Source organism: Corvus brachyrhynchos, unplaced genomic scaffold (genome assembly GCF_000691975.1).
Source record: "Corvus brachyrhynchos isolate BGI_N302 unplaced genomic scaffold, ASM69197v1 scaffold80, whole genome shotgun sequence".
NCBI classification, from domain to species: Eukaryota; Metazoa; Chordata; class Aves; order Passeriformes; family Corvidae; genus Corvus; species Corvus brachyrhynchos.
Genome location: NW_008236769.1, coordinates 13,637,945 through 13,655,113, shown reverse-complemented (window position 1 = coordinate 13,655,113; position 17,169 = coordinate 13,637,945). Strand labels below are relative to the sequence as shown.

The 17,169-nt window shown below is 38.7% G+C and overlaps 1 protein-coding gene across 6 annotated transcripts in view; it reads right to left on the bottom strand.

Annotated features, from left to right (window-relative positions):
- CTBP1 (C-terminal binding protein 1) overlaps positions 1-17,169 on the bottom strand; it is a 232,606-nt gene that overhangs the window by 7,926 nt on the left and 207,511 nt on the right. For all 6 annotated transcript variants that reach the window (XM_008645106.2, XM_017727765.1, XM_008645105.2 and 3 more), the window contains 4 exons: positions 14,709-14,915; positions 8,703-8,917; positions 4,739-4,869; positions 2,476-2,603 (listed from right to left, as the gene is read on the bottom strand). In XM_008645106.2, the coding sequence (XP_008643328.2) occupies positions 2,476-2,603; positions 4,739-4,869; positions 8,703-8,917; positions 14,709-14,915 (681 nt within the window). The remainder of the gene's footprint in view (positions 1-2,475; positions 2,604-4,738; positions 4,870-8,702; positions 8,918-14,708; positions 14,916-17,169) is intronic.

The following is a 17,169-nucleotide window of genomic DNA, read 5'->3' as shown; positions in this document are numbered from 1 at the left end:
AGAACTATGTCCAGCCCTGCAACAAATGACCTGAGCAGATCCAACACGTATTTTCTTCATAGCAATAGGAATGTTTCCACCTATTTTAACAGGAGAGAGACCAACTAGAGCACGTGTTTTTTCTGACATCTGTTTTAATGTGTCTTTATTGAAGTTCATTCTTACAGTGCATTTGCACATAGAGGGGTAGAAAGAGATAAATTTGAGTCCACCCCTGCTACTGCTGGCAATAGTACTCCACAAACCGTGTCAAAAACTGACCATGCTCCATCATTAAAGAATTCAGCCTTCTGTCTCCAGCTTCCTTCTGGAAATTTGATTAAGGACTTCACTATCTTTGCCTGCTCTTTCTATCCATCAGCCTGGCCACAATGGGACTGTAAAAACCCTTGTCACAAAACTGCTTTTTGTGCAGCGTATACCATCAAATAGGTGTTACTCCATGACTTCAGCTGATGTCCCTGAACCTGTCACATCTCCTGTGCACAAGCTGAAAGGGCTTCTAGCTCAATACTGAACAAGGTGAAGTATATGCCCCATTATGGGTGAATTCCAACCATCTAGAAATCACCTTTGAAATGTAGCTGAAATATACATCCATCTAAACTTCTGCCAGAACTGTCCACAAACAGTGTATTTCTTCTTCTGATGCTTATCCTTCTCAATCCTGTCATCCTCTTTGCCCCCCTCCTTCTTCATTTTGCTAACTTCTGTAGACATGCTCTACTAGTCTCCCATGCTTGCCTTCCTGTTACTTCCATTCCAGTGGTCCTCTTTATTTCATACTTGGAATGCTTTCAAGTTTAAAAATACACTTCAAGGTATTTAATCTCTGCTGATTACTTCTATTTTACACATCACAACATCATTGACTTTTAAGCAACAGCAGAAACACTTAACATTTTTATTGTCAGATGGTAGTCATAGCCTTCATTCCTACACTTCACACCTTTTTCCAATTATTCTCCCTCTCTACACCCTCTCTTCTTTATGCTCCCCTATGGCTTTCATACATCCAGCTTTATCCCACATTTCCTGTATCTTTCCTACATTTGTTTCACTGCAATTCAATGTCATTCTCACCTCCTTAACGCTGGTCTCAGTTTGATCTTACTAAAAACCATATGCAAACACTGAAGTGCTGACAGCTTCGATATAAATCAATGATACAGACCTCTGAGAGCACCATCACACACTTGAAGGAACTGTAGATCTGCCTTCCTAGGCACATATGCTTGGGCTACTCCACAAATTTAACAAAAAACTAGCTCTGGATTGCTGGCTCTTCTTTAGTTTTCAGTCCATAGCCTATTAATGCCAATTTGCACATCAATCTTCCCCCAGGCATGTATCAGATGCTGGTTTGTGCAATCTCTCTCAAGAGAGCAGGCAGCAGCTATTGAACACCCTAACAAACAAATGTATCACTAGAGTTCTGGAGTACAGCCACAAGGACCTGATCCAGCAAAGAGATGGTCAGGCTCTTCAGGTCACCTCCAAAACAGAGTGAAATTGTCCAGTAAAGGACAATTCAGATCAGGAGTTTAAAAGGCACTTTTAATTAGCAGCCAGAGGAGAATCTTCTTTCTTTACAGGCTATAAATGAAACTAAATTGCCAGGCCTCTCTAGGCACAAGCCAGGGGGAAGGCTACTGCCAGTACTTTTTGTGTAACAGAGCAATGTGTTGGCACTGAACTACTCTCAAGGTGACACAGATGGCCCTGCATGTCTGCAGAGCATTCAGACTATATCGCCAAGGGGGACACAGCAAAGTCCAACTAAAGAGAAAACATTAGTGCTTAATGAATCATTTTCCAGTATGAAAATCCTTCCTTTTATTTTAGGCTACAAGGGATTCAAACCCATGCCAAATGGCTCAGTCCTCTCATTTTATTTATTAGCAGTGCATGTTCGAGACGTAACTGTTTTCTCTTATGTGAGCAGTTTACAATTACATGGCAGTTACATAACAAAGACACTCTGCCCTTTAAAATGCCAGACTTCTTTAGCAAGGCTTTAAAGAGGTGAATATCTAAAATAGAATAACCTGCCAACAAAATACTGAAAACTTTACGTAGAGAACTGCTCATGACAAGTATAAGGGAGCATCTAGGAAAAGCTAAGGAAGATACCAGCAGTACCAGGAGGACTTGCAGTCAAATCCATCAAATGGGTAATAGTTACATGCAACAAAGGAAAAAAGGAGAAGATTTTTCACATATAAATACATTTCTCTTACATGAAAAAGTACTTATTTCGCAGTGTCTGCCTTCCCTTTGTAATTGCAAAAAAACTCCAAAATTACTCGTTCCAGTTCTGAGAACAGACTTAGCGGGCATTTGCTCATTTCTGTGTTCCAAATATTAGAAACAAAACCCAAGGCTGCTTCTTTTCAGCATCTTTCAAGACTGAAGAAATAGGTTTCTTAAAAATAACTACACAGTGAAGGAGCTAATAATAATGTGAGTCAGTACCTGTGATCGCCCTTCGGATCTCTCGTGCTGCTTCCTCCCGCATCTCAATTGAGGCTTGTTCACTATACCAGGCTGCATGTGGGGTACAGATCAGGTTTGGTGCATCCTTCAAGGGGCCCTGACTAAAGCTAAATGAAAATTTAAAACAAGATCAAATGACAAAAAAATATTGGGGTGCAAGGGGAAAGCAGGGAGGGAATCCAGATGGATTTGTACATACACAGATTAATTTCTACAACAGAAAAGAACGGCATTTCTATTCTTTACTGAGTTTGTTTATAGTTCTGTCCGTTAATTAAATGTACTACTCATGGTATAAATAAGCAACAACCACTTTTTATAGACTGAAAGGATAGAACTTAAGTATAGCAGCAACATTAGCTTCTGTCCAATGCACTTATTGTAACTACAGCACTGCCACTCCAGTTTTGGGGTAGAAATGCATAAAGGAAAACCCAAAATAATTTAGGATGCCACTCCATTTGTTCAGTTCATCACAATTTTACTTTTATTACATTAACCAACAAAGCACTTATCTTTCTGTTAATATGACATTTAATCGTTTAAAGAAAAAAAATCTTACAATTATTTCCAAATCAGAAGAGTGTCCATCAGCAGCCTCAATGGCTTTTTGATAATTCACACTTTTTTTTCTGTTATTTTTAACTATTTTTTCTTTCCCATTCCTTTATAGAAACTCCACAGAAAGAAGGAAATTTATTTTACAGACTGTTTTTCAGGGAAAGCAATGAATCTGTGTAAAAGTGTTATCACAGATACCAAGTAAAGAAATTGAAAATAATGGAAACTTGCTCCTCATATTTATTTTCAGTTTTAATAATCTTGCAGTCAACTGTAACAACAGGAGAACAAATATTTTAAGACAAAAGTGTGCTTTCAGAGTTGATCATAATTCATAAAATGATAGATTTCATCTGTAGTTCAATAAACATCAAAATATCTGGCAAAACTCTTGAATAAAGAGTTGCATGCTGCGATCAGATAGATATGCAGCACTGAAGCCAAAGGAAATTGTGGCTGTAATCCTGCAACTGAATCTTTGCAGATGGCATCTCCATGCAGTAAATGGGGCTTCCTAGAGGTGCAACGGGCTGCTTGTGCACATCCCAGATTGGAACTGGGAAGAATGTATGTAGCTGGAAGTCCCTTGAGCTGCTACACTCTGGCTTTGCACAGCACTACTGCATTGCAATGACTACATTTAGGAGTAAATGAATCCAGGGTATGCATAAATAAAATTAAATATTTGTGATGTGGCATCATGCCTCAGTAGATATATAAAAATTCTGACTAAAAGGATATTAGACTGTTTTTTCAAAGGTTCTATTTCCCCCTCAAGCTGCAAAGAGAGATACTGTCCTCTCTCCAGTCTTTACAACCTGCCCTGAATCTGTTATTCTTCAAAAACTGATGTGGATCGTTCCAGTTAAAAATAACATTTTTCCCTGCCCAGCCTGAAAAAGGCTTGTCACATGCAAGGACTAAGCTGCAGCAGTCTGTTCTCAAGACTCAAGGACATATGAAATAGGCTCATTTTGATTAGGAGTGCTGATAATTCAATGCCAATGCCACTTAGGGGTATGGTACATTTCTGCCTAAAACACTGGACTTGTCAGTCATTCAAAAACTCAGACTTGTGCTACCAGCCCTGCTACTGACAGTAGAGTTACTACTTCCCTGATAGAGGGTAAAACAAAACAAAACAAAACCTGCACTCTGATAGCCTTCCTGAACTTTCTGCAAACTCTTCCATTTATGGCTTTCCTGCAGAGGCAATCTGGACATATGTCTTTTTCCTTCAGAAAGGTGTCATAAAGCAAGTTACCTCTCACACCACATCTCAACTCTTTGCCTTTGAAAGACTCTGTTCTGACATCAGTTGCCTGCAGAGCTGCATCAATGGCAAAGGTGCACTCCCCTCAAAGTCATGGCCAAAGCCATGACCTGGATTTGAACTCAGGTCCCTGTTATTTCTACTAAATAAACCCACTGTTTGTTTTTTCTTTTCTTTTTAAGGAATTAAATCTTGGATGTCACTTTTTTCACTTCTAACCACATACACAAGCTCCATCTACATTTGCATTAGCCCAGTGCTGCACAGATTCATGTTGCTTTGCTAAGGAGTATTTAGCTATCAAATGAACGGAAAACTCAATTTACTTGTTGCTGTTGATTGTATCATGCACTAAGACTTAAAAATAAGAAAGTGAACAAAATAAAAAGAAAAGAAAAGGAAAAGCACCTGAATGGTTCTGACTCATGTACATCTAAGGCTGCCCCTCGTATCCTTCCTTCCTTCAGGGCCTGTGCAAGTGCTTTTTCGTCTACTAACCCACCTCGAGCTGTGTTGACCAGGAAAGCCCCTTGTCTCATCTAGGGAAAGTTAAAAACAAGAATGATGAAATAAAAATAAATGAAATAAAATCGTTGTGGCATTATTTTTTACTCAAAAGAAGCATCCATTACAACAAAGGCTATTCAGCTGGTTTAAACTGTAACAGTTGTCTTCCCTTTCCATTGGAAAGTACCACCAAATGTGATGCTTCTAACATAAAATGCTATTTCACAGCACTTAATAACCTTTTGTCTCTTGTAAGTAGTGTCTTTTAATAGAAGCGTTGTTTCAGATATTGTGCAGTAACATGATCAAAAGACACAACTGTGCATATGAAAGTGACAGATCATTTTATGCCTTTTTATTTCACTGTGAAATTGCATGAGACAGAAACTACATCACATTCTTAAACAAATTCATATTTTGTGGCTTTCAACTTTCACACAAATAAAAGCCTACATGAATTTTTCAGAAAAATCAATACTTTTGGATTTTCAAACACTTTTCCTTTAGTTGCCAAACACAGTAGATGTATGTATTATTTATTTTTGTTACTTCAGCTTCCTCCTCCCCTGTGAGACTTTTCAAATAAAGGTCTAAAGAATTCTTCTATTATTCAATTAAAAGGCATGAAAATGAATTTGGTTGAGAATGCTGTGTGCCCAGGAGAGAAGCTGTGCTGTGCATTGTGCAGATTAGCATTGTAGATGACACTGTGTGGAGAAAACTACAAGAATTTACACCACAATATATCCACAACTTGAAAACAAAGTGGCGGTTTAAATAAGAGAAATGGTACTGAAAAAACATAAATTACAACATCCTGCTTCCAGCCACCCTGGTATTTCATCTTTAACAGATGCCTCAAACACCACTGTGCATGACAGAAAGCACATGAAAAGCAGGAGCCATGGTGAAGATGAATAATGAAAATCTCATTTTGTACTGACTCCGTCTCTCACCATAAAAATAAGCAAACCCCAACATTTTGACACCTTCTCAACTTCATAAAACCTACACATCAAACTATACCTTAGGTAAATGGATCCTTACACTAAATGCCAGATTCATGAACAACAAGGAGGTTTGAATAAAAGTCAGCTTTTTTTTTTTTTTTTTTTTTTTTAATGAGGTCATAGAGAATATTAATATGCACATGCTTTCAGTGTTTTGTAAAGAAAAAAACACATTTTATTGGCCAACTCTCTAGGTTTAATGTGACCCCACCTCTCTCCATTTGCAGACTCCTGGGCCTACAGGAGTCTGTACAGCAAAAACTCCACTTAGAGGAGCAGAACTAAAGGCTGCTTCCCTCACCTTTATGTAATTAACTTGGGAATCGGAACAGCAAAGAAACAGGGGCAGGATCTTAATCTGGTCTGGTAACAAGAAGACATTCCTTTTGGGAACAATCAGTGCATCTCCAGTTCTTGAGTCAGTTGTGGGAACTGTACAAAAACCAGCACAGGTGGGCTCTCCCAAGAGCCAATCACACCAGTGCAGACACACCATAAAGGCTCATGGGAGCTCATATACCCTCCCTATTTCTGTGCAAATGGATAATGTGAGTTTTAAGTACAGCTTCATGTATTTACAGGCCCTCTAAAGGACATGAAAATTTTAATTAAACTGAACTCTGCTAAAACCCCTTCTGTCCAATCTGCCCAACAACCTTGCTTGAGTTTTCATTTTAGGACTATTTACAAAACTCCATAACTAGCACTAAGACATGTTCAAATCAAACAGAACATGTCTGCATAAATGCATTCTAGAGGGAATGAATTACGTGACTCATGATAAACTGTCAGGGTGGATGCAGCTGGAGAAGATCCTTAACAATGGGTGGAAGCTTGAAAGAGCTTTGCAGCTGGAACTGCTGACGTCTGCTAAATTCACCTACACTAAACCTGCAGAGTTGCTTTTTAAAAGCATTGTGTTTAAACTGCAGTGTCTTTTTCTCAAATCTGTATAACTAAAGATGACCTCGGTCTCTTAAGACCACCTGAATACCCCAGGTTCATTGAAACATTTCTCTGAGCTACTCTGGGACTACAAGGACAAGCAAGGTAGCTAGAGAGAATGATGATTAATTCACTAGAAATGCTACTTAAAGAGGAGACAGACATCAAATTTTCAAAGACATTTTAAGTTTATGTCATTTCAGATTCAACAAAATTCAGGGTGAGACTTCAGTGAAATGAAATGCACCATACTTCTCTGTACTTTGTTTAAAAACTGGTTATTACATGAGCATGCAATATTGGACAAAAATGGTATGCAGTGCTCTCTAGAAATTCTAGGCCAACTCCAACATCTGTCAGCCTAAATCAGAATATGCTTTACACAAACTAAGCAGTCAGAGGGGTTACAATTTCATGGGTTTCACATCCGCTTTACTATCCAGACTGCTTCACCCAAACTCTTATCCAAAGCAAGAACTATCTATAACACTTCAATTAATCCTTGCTTTGATCATGAAGGATAACAAATACCAAGATAAACGCTTACAAGATACTTTCCAGTGCCATTTATTACAGGCATTTAATTTCAGACGGTATTACTCAGTTTTAGCATGTTTTCCTTTGTTTGTTTCTCTGATTAATGCACTGTGCCTTCTCCATAGCTCAACACATTTCTCTGGCTCCACTCAAAAACTTCCTGTGATGAACTGGCCCCAGTTTCACATCTGCTGTAAAATAAAGTGACCATTGCTCAGCACTCCTACTGAAGTCAATGCGATGCTTTTTGGGTCTAGGTGTCTGCTTGCAAAGATATCTCACCGTGTAATAATCACTGAATGTACCTAGCCACACAACGAAAGACAGTGTTCAGGGCAGGGTGACAGAGATCTGTTCTCTTACAGGTTTTATTTTAAGCTTCTTAATTTTTTAGAGTTTTAAATCCTAAATCCTGATTTTATGTTGCGATGGATTTGCAAAATCCCTAAACTCTCAAATCAGGAAGTGTGTTGCATTGTCAGTTTTCTGCCACGATCCTATGTGACTGTAGAACATGTTCAGCAAGATCTTCAGTTCTGAAGTTCCAGAGTAGTAGGTACAAACTATTTCTCAGGTGACAAGCAATGATTTTACTGCAAAAGAGTGCTACTGTCATTGTTACCAACAAATAAACCCACTATATATTTATATAGATACGAAGAACAGCCAAATCAACTATTCTGTCTTAGGGTGTCCTTCCTGTACATTGCCTCCATTCTTAGTCTCAGTGTTTTACTTCTGGCTACACTGAAATTGGAGTCAAACTTTTTCATTAAGTGTCTGGCTTCTACTATCAAATTAGTCAATAACAAAGCAGTTACTACACCTAGATTTTGAAATTATTTCACATGTTACCTACAACTTTAGGGAGAGATTAGTACTAATTCCAAGAAACATTATTTTTCCCAATAACGCAATGCTGTAAATGAGCTCCATCCTTGAAGTGCTCTGCAAGAATCGGGACTGAGCACAGGGGGGAGCCATTTAGTCATAATCCTTAAATTGCATCGAAGGAACTCAAACTGAGGGACAACAGTGAAAAGCAGAATTGCTACCTGAAAATACACACGTGAAGGAAGTAGCTACAAGACAGAGAAGAAGTGCTTTTATATCAATGCCACTTCATTAAATCTGAGCGATATTAAGAAGAGCAAATTATTTCCACAAATGCAATATTACTGAGCCAAAAAAACAGTAAAAGCAACAATATATAAGCAACCAGCTAGTTCCTAATCAATTATAGACCGGTTTGATCTTACAGCAACAAAACAGAAAGATTTCTATCAAATGAGAATCTGTCTGTTTACAGAAATAAATGCTATACAAAGTTAGCAACCAGCACTGGTGTGGAGCACGCCCACAGAGATTATTACCTGCTTTATGGTGAAGTCATTAATAAGATGATGATTGTGTTCATTCAAGTTGCAGTGCAGGGTAACACAGTCACTGTGGAACAGCAGGTCCTGCAAAGTGCTCACCCGCTGCAGTCCCAGAGCACGCTCCATCCCATCCGAGAGGTATGGGTCATAGAAAATCACACTGAAGCCAAAGGCTTTGGCACGTAGTGCTACTGCTTGCCCAACACGCCCTAGAACAAGATAAACACGCCATGAGAGCAGATGTGAAGCAGCTGCTGTAAGGTAACCTCCTCCTTCCTAATGGGAATGCTCGTATCAAACCGTAACACTTTGTACAGCAACTAGAAATGCAGAAAACAGAGGCGTCTCCCATCCCACTGAAAACCATCACTGAGGTCAGAAATGGTACATCTGGACTGTTTCACACTACCTTGAAACAAAGCAGGAGGTTTGCACCTTTTGTAACCAGATATCTGAAATGCCAGAAGATGTCACATAATCTGCAATAATCTGGGTAACACAAGGCTTGCCTGCTGGGCCTGTACATGGCAAAACACCACTGCCTATGAACACATCCTGCCAAGGGCTTATCCTTACCCATGTCAAACCAGCTAGCTTTAATAAAAAGCTATAAAACTAATCCTCAAAAATGGATGTAATGACAGATAATTTGTTTAATCTGAAGCACAACCGATGTCAATACATGGAATCTCCTTTCTGGTATCTTCTTTCATTTTGAGTAACATCCTTCCAGCATCAAAATGCCTACAAGAATTCTGTCATCTAAGGCTTTAAAATAAATTTTATTCAGCTACCTGAATGATTAATAAACACAGTATAGCACCTAGTTAAAACCAGTGTAGTCCCATTTGGAATTCACACTGAACTTAGCTTTTCTGTTCCACTTTCCTTACTGTCATACTTCAGAGCTGTGCCCAGAACTGCTGTATGGGCATGACTCCATACCACTTCCCTTTGACACATTACCAGTAAAACAGAGAGGGGAAAAAAAAAATCCGTGAGTACATCTAATGAGTTACAGGCATTTTGGAGAGTGAGAACTAACACACTTTTCAAGTTAAGACGCTTACAACTAGATATTCAACGTTAGAGTACTACAAATGTTGGATAAAGATGTTTCAAAAGCATCACTTGACAAACCGTAATAACAATGCCTCATTTGGGGGGGAAAAAAAAAGTCAACAAATTTCCCTTTGTAATATCTAAGTTTGTTCAAAAAAGCATCAAATTAACCCAGGGAAATCCCATCTCTTTCCAATTGTGCTTGAAGGGATTTCCCTCTGCTTTTCAGTTTCTCTTTGAATAAACTTCAGAAGCCACAGGAAGAAAGGTTTTTTGTTGATCACTTAACGTGAACACAGCAATTCTGCAGTGCTTAGTGACAGATGTGCTTGGAATATTAAACAGTACATCAATCTGACAGGGGCTGTCTGCTTTTCTTTGGGGACACCAGGTTAGAATACTCCTCAAAATCTATCATTTCAACATTTGCAGGCATGTTATCTGTTTGCTTTCCAAGCTGTTTTCATAAATTTGAATTAGAAAATTTTAAGCACAAACATTGTACATTTCCAAATTTTGGCAAGTTCACAGCTCAAGGAATCAGTCACACAACTGTAAACACTTTTTTTTTTTAAACAAAGCATGTAACTGTTACTCCAGCTCCATTCATTTTCACATGCAACATTCTGTCTGTAACATCTGTTCTTTTTTTACGCTCTTCACAACACTAATACCTGAGGGGATTCACAACAGCAAAATCTCTTACAACAGCCTCTCCAGTTAAAGCTGCACTCTTCCTTCACCCCAAGCAGGCTAATAAACCAAAGCCTTCTTCAGTGGGCACAAAAGTTCCCTTCACAAACACCTGGGAATTACATCTCTATTTCTAACCAGAATTATCCTATTACAAATATTTTATGGGATAAAAGTCTTCTGCAATTGTCAACTCATATATAGTGTTAGTCATTAAACAAATACACAGCTGGACACAAGGTTAATTTGCCAGTTTCTTTTTAAACTCCCATCTGACATAAAGAAGAACCACAAACCTATGACTTTTTTTTTCCCTTTCCTGAAAAACTTCTATTATATAAGGATCTCCTGGGTATGAGGGGTGGTTCAAAACCTACCTCAACACACTGAGGACAATACAGCACACAAAGCATCCCACCTTTGGGACAACTGTATGTTAAGAGTGTATCGAACTACTATGAATATTCATGGATGCTTCCAGGGAGGGCAAAATCTTAAGCTGAAAACCTTAAATGAATTTCTTGGTCTGTAGTCTGAAAAGAATGCAGAAAATGAATGTTGCATACAATTGCAAAAGAAGCAAAAAGCAACAAAGTGTGTTTTAGAAATCAAAGCTCTAGCGAGGTCCATTCATCATTTCAGAGACCCAAACACCCAAGTCTCCTGTTACAGCCTCATCCATTCACTCTGCCACAAGTCTCCCAACTCCTCCCAACCCAAGTGTCCTGATTTATAGGTGTCTCTGACCTTGACCCTGCCAATGACCTGATCAGAGTGTGACAGTACAGCAGCTGCAGGTGTCAAGTACCCTGCTCAGCCCTAGGGCAATGAACACTCACCCTGCACTGGTATTACAAAGTTTTATAAAATGACCTTGATACCATGGAAATGATGATGACCTGCCTGAAGACTTCCATGCAAATAAAAAGTGCTTTCACTTAGCAGCTCTTCCCTGCCTGTGCAACAGCAATGGAGAATATGGGTAATTTTTCCTCCTTTTTGCAGAACTCTGAAATGTGGAGAATGCTGTTTCGTTACATTTCCTGATTTTTTTTTTCGGAGCACATAAAGAAAGCCAGTAGGACTGCTAAGAGTAGATCATTTATTGCAGAGTAATACCATACAACTCTTTAAGCTTTATTGTCTTAAAACAAAGGTTAGTAATTTGGCCAACATCTAGGTAGGGCCGTGGGACTGTTGAGAGAATAGAACAGGTGAGGAAAGACAAACTGAGTGGTGACATTCACTGTGATGTGGAGACAAATTTATTTGGAAGAATTTCACCTTTCTTGGGTGAGGAAATGCGTAAGTCATTAGTCATCAGCATTTCTCACTGAGAAGGAAGGGGAAGGGAGTGTGACTTCACTGCTGTAAAATTATCATTAGAGCAGAACCAGGGCCAGATATCTATTCATCCAAGTACTTACATACTGCTGCTCATAAATATTCTTCCTTAAAAAAAATAAAACCCACTACATTTCTAGATATAAGGTGAAAAGATAGCTTTTTTTTTTTTAATGCAGGGCTTATTATTCACACTTGTGATGCATCACTTGAAATATAGGACACAGGATAGTTATAAAGATTAAAAGTGACTAAGACAGCTGTTTAATGATGTGATACTATTATTAATGTAAGGCTCAAAGAATCAGACACTTCACAAAGACAGAAAGAGGCATGGGCTGTGCCCTAAGGAGCTCAGGGGCTAACCAAACAACACAACAATGACGGATGAGATCCAACAAGCACAAGAAGGAGGCATTATGCTGTTGAGTCTCTGCTTATCTTCAAGCTCAATACAAGCAGAGGATGAGAGATGGGGTTAACTTTAAAGGAAGAACACGGAGTAATAGGATTAAGCAGGACAGACCAAGTGTCAAAGCAGGAATATGCATGAGAAGAGGCAAAGAGAAGAGAGTGGGTGATGGAAAGAAGGCAAGTGAGTCACGAAACTTGGCTAGATCAGTGGATAAGGAAGTGAGTAGATGAAACTTTGGAGACATAGTCATTCCCTAGCACAGAGACAGGCAAGAGCTAGGGTGTTTCTTTTTGGCAGAAGAAGAGAAAAGCCCAGAACAGATGTTAAGAAGGTCTGCAGTTAGCTACTGCAGCAGCAAAGTGATAAATTTAAGCAACCCACTCCTGAAGAGACCACGAGTTTTAAGAAAGAATAGAGAAACATAGTTGTGGTTGAGAGGAGATGATCTCAGACACACGTTAATGACAAAGGACAGAAACTGAGACACTACACAGAAACAGAAGAAAGAGCGTAGCAACAGATGATGAGAACTGTTTATTTTGTGTGTAATACATTCACTTCATAGCATCTGGGTGGATCATCACTTCTGACACTGACATGTCTAAATAATAAACTGAGGCAGAACTCCCGACGTGGGAGAGGCCACTAGTGAAGAAACTCAACCTAAGGAAATCTTTTGGTTGTAAATACATGTTTGAGTCTGAAACTCAAGACAGGTAACCTCTTGCAGTGATCTGTAATACAAAAGGGTGCACATCACAGCCTAAGTGCCAGAAGTGCCCACACAGAAATTCTGGTAAATCTTCTAAGTCTACATTTTTACTCTTCATTAATGTGTAGATTGACAGGAGTTTGTTAGAACAGGTCAGAATCAAAGTGTTGTGCCTACTCACATGCGCTCACAAGAAGAGTGGAAGTTTTCAAAAGTGACTTTACAATGCAGTATTCCTTGAAACTGTGAATATTCTATTGTAGGAAATATATGGGAACAAAAAAAAGCTAGAGATAATGACTGGTCAGTAATTGCAACAGATGCGTGCCCTTAAAAATCAGCTTTTAACAGCTTTTTAAGTATACCATGCACACAACAGGCTTGCTTTTTGAAACCAAAACCTAGCATTTTGTAAGGCTTTATACACATACTGGCAATCTGATTATCCACTTGTTCCTCTATACTTTTCAGTCATCGAGAACAAAACCAACAAAACTCACTTAAGGACATCAATGATGAAAGACTTTTTTTTTCTAGTCTCACGTTTGAATTCGTTCAGTACAAAAAAACCCCCAAATTAAATGACACCAGTACAGATATCTCCAGTAAATATGCACACTGCATGTGAGCCAAAGCTTAAGTTTCAAAAACCAGGTATGCATTTCCATTTTGGAAACACTGCAGGCAACTGTCTATTATTTATGTACAGATGCTGTGACTGTGAACACAATAATCATTGTGTGTTTAAATGAGATGCATAATTACATGAGCATAGATTTGAGAAAGCAGCTTCATGACTAACTTCTTGGAAGTCATATTTTGAAGGCAATTCTTTGATTGTGAACGTGGTTCTGGTGTATTGCACACTCATTGAAATGAGTACTATGTAACAACAGGCTATTTTCAGCTCCTAAAAGTAAGAGTTTGTGGCTTGAGTTATTTGACAGCAATGTGTAACTCAAGCAGTCATTTAAGTATGATGCTTTGTTGTCAAAATCATATTATGAATTCCTGTGGATGAATAGCACAGCAATTACATCCACAGTCTATAAGATCTGTGTAAGACAAGCACATGACTGAGTTATTTTTATATAGAAACTGACTTGTTTTTCTCTACTTCTGTAACAGACAATAATTAATTCATCTCAAGCAAGCCTGCCCATCTGTTGGATGCTGAAAAACATTTAGGGTCATTCAGGTAAGTAAGTAACTTTATTAGGTCTGGAAACATTTCAAACTTTCTTGCATATATTCTTCCTCTCCTTAGAGTTGAAATACAATTTCAGATCCAACTCAATCAAATGCACAAAATAACTGCTCTGCAGGATGTTACTGCAGCAAAGACTTTTTACTTATGTAAAAAACAGTAAAAGGAAGAAAGTCCAAACAAAACCAGGTACGACAACAGATAAAGGATAAAACATCCACATGTAACTGGGCTTTGAAGTAGCAGGATCCTTGTCCTGGAAAAGGGAAGTGATGACGTGTCCTTCTCTTACAAGCAGTGAGCCTGACATCAAGCAATATGGCAACAAAGACGTACAGAAACTCAAAGAACTGAGAGAGTATCAGCAATAAAATAAGTTGTCTGCAGAAAATGATAATGTCTAAAGGGAAAACATTTGAGTTATAAAAACACCAGCAATGAAGCGGGATTATAAACAATGCTTGACATGGAGTGAACCAAGTGTTCCATTTTTACAGTTCAAATCTTCACATTTTTTTAAAGCAATGGAGAGCAATGAGTGTGAAAGCACGTATGAAGACAACGTACCTAATCCAATAATGCCCAAGGTCTCCCCTCTGATGCGGGCAGCTCCAGAGGCCACTTCCCGAATCTGTTCAACGCTCTGTACCCGTGTGCCTTCCCGCAGGGCCTGGTGGAGCCAGGTGGTTCTCCTGTACAGGTTCAGGATGTGGCACATGGTGGAATCCGCCGTTTCTTCTACGGAGGCGGCTGGCACATTACACACGGCGATCCCTGCAAGCAGTGGGGGAGAGGATGCCAGTTGCCAAACAATGCTTACTTTTTTGCATTTAACAGCAATACAGGAGCATGATGTTTAAAATTACAGGTGTTTCAACAAGTCTTGCACAAATACTAAGTTTCTGACTGTAATGGCAGACAGAATACCACATAATAGTTGACAATTATGTGCCAACTTATTTGTCTGATTTTTTATTACTAATTATTGTGTTTTGATTTATTGCAAACTAAGGCAGATAGTAAACAGGCCACTGAAACCACTACAGCAAAGCACTGAAGATGTCTGATAGTTTAGAACATGAGTCTTGGTAAGTGTTTTACATTTCCACTGAGCTTGGTGCTTCGAACAGCAAAGAGAAGTCTGCCTTGCTCTCAACAGAGCGGTCAATGATCATGTTTGGATTTAATTGTGCGAGTTAGCCTTCCACCACTGAGCAAATACCCTACCAAAAGCTATCTATGCAAGTTACAAAAAGGATAAAATAATTTATAATAATAGCAACTCTTATAAAGCCCTCACAGGATGACTGTCAGTAATTCCAAATCATGTATAGATAATCGTGATACAGGGAAGGCCAATCTGTTCTGTGCTGCACAGGGATTTTTAGAATTACAACAAAAAAATCCCAGGCTTTTCCTGGTCCCCCACACTAAAGGGAACCCATCTAATTGTCAACAGGGAAATGCAAAATCTGCTTCTCCATGGCACACAAAGGTAATGCCACATTAAGTCCATGTTCCTAACAGCTGAAAAGTTACCAGCTGAAACAAGCATAACATCAAGCAGCTTTAAGTGTTACAGATTTCCACAGAAAACTGCGGAAGGTGGATTGATTCAAGATTCACAATAAGCCCATTTTACTTCAAAAAACAGATGAAGCAACAAGTGATTGTAATTGCATGCAAGTTATCCCATTCTGCTTTTTACCTTCCAGTACTCAATGCACAGCAGTTAAGCAAAATGTTTGCTTGAAAAAGCCTGTGTCCTTTTTGACTTGTCTCTCTTCAGTCTTTCCATGTACTGCATGTTCTCTCTCTAATCACCAGCTCCCACAAATGTTTGTGTCTCAGTTCTGCTGACTGAGACAACAAACAGCACACAGTATAATTTCATGGTGGAGAAGAAAAAAAAGTGGTTCATTTCCTAAAAACACCCGAAAACTGTTTTTACTTTTTGAGTTTTTACGTAACTAAATATTCATTAAGTCCTCAGCTAATGCCAGCATTATCTTATGAAGCAAAGAAGAAGAAACATTCTCTTCAAAAATAGCAACAACAGTAATATGACAAATAATAAGCTCATATTATATATAACTATGTTTTACATTCAAATGCCTTTATTCTGCTGTCCAGTACTTTTTTACAGCTTTCTCTACACCACTAAAAACCAGCACAAGGAACCTGCAGAACTATTTTTGTTTCTTCTGCTGTAGAGATAAGCCTGTCTGCTGAGTCACTGCCCTTAAGACTTACAAGAAGATATACCAGCATCATTTGCTGGAATATTAATCTTGGCATCCTGCTAACATCCATGGTAGCAGGAAACTCACCATTTTTAAAAATGGGGAAAAAAGCTCAACTGGGAGGGAGAGGTGAAAGACTGAAAAATAACATCCCTCTAAGTACCTCACATTAAACATCTGCATTTGTTTATACAAAAAAAGTATTCTTCATGGAGCAACAACGCAGGTTTTAGATGGCAACGTAAATTTAGTAAATGTGTCTCCTAATAGCTGCCATCAACTAAAATTACGCTTTAGAAGGAGCTTAAAGAGTTATGTTTTTGGGAAGAGAAATAATATACCATCCTCCCTAATAGTTTTCCTTAGGAAACTGAGGGAACAAAAGTCAGGTAATTTCTCTCCTGAACGGCAGGAATTTATTTTTCCCTATTTTTCTTCACCTTTAAAAGCAGCTCATTTTTGAAAGGCAGAGACATACCAAACCACAAAAAGCATCAAGAGGCAAGGAAATGAAGAGACATTTCACATGGGAAAAGACAGCATACTCTCATCTCCAGATCCATTGATCTATGCTCCCTTCTCTTTTCCCATTGCTTCCAGTGATTTTGTGCACAGGTTCAATGCTTTAAAATACAGGAGTCAACCTGCATTACCTGAGCTCCCACTTCATTTGCATCCAGCTACACCCACAACTTGTATGTATTTTTTAGTCAACAATTAATACAGTGGAGCAAAAGCATGTTTTATCCAAGAAACACATATTTTCATGCTTTCTAACAAGACTG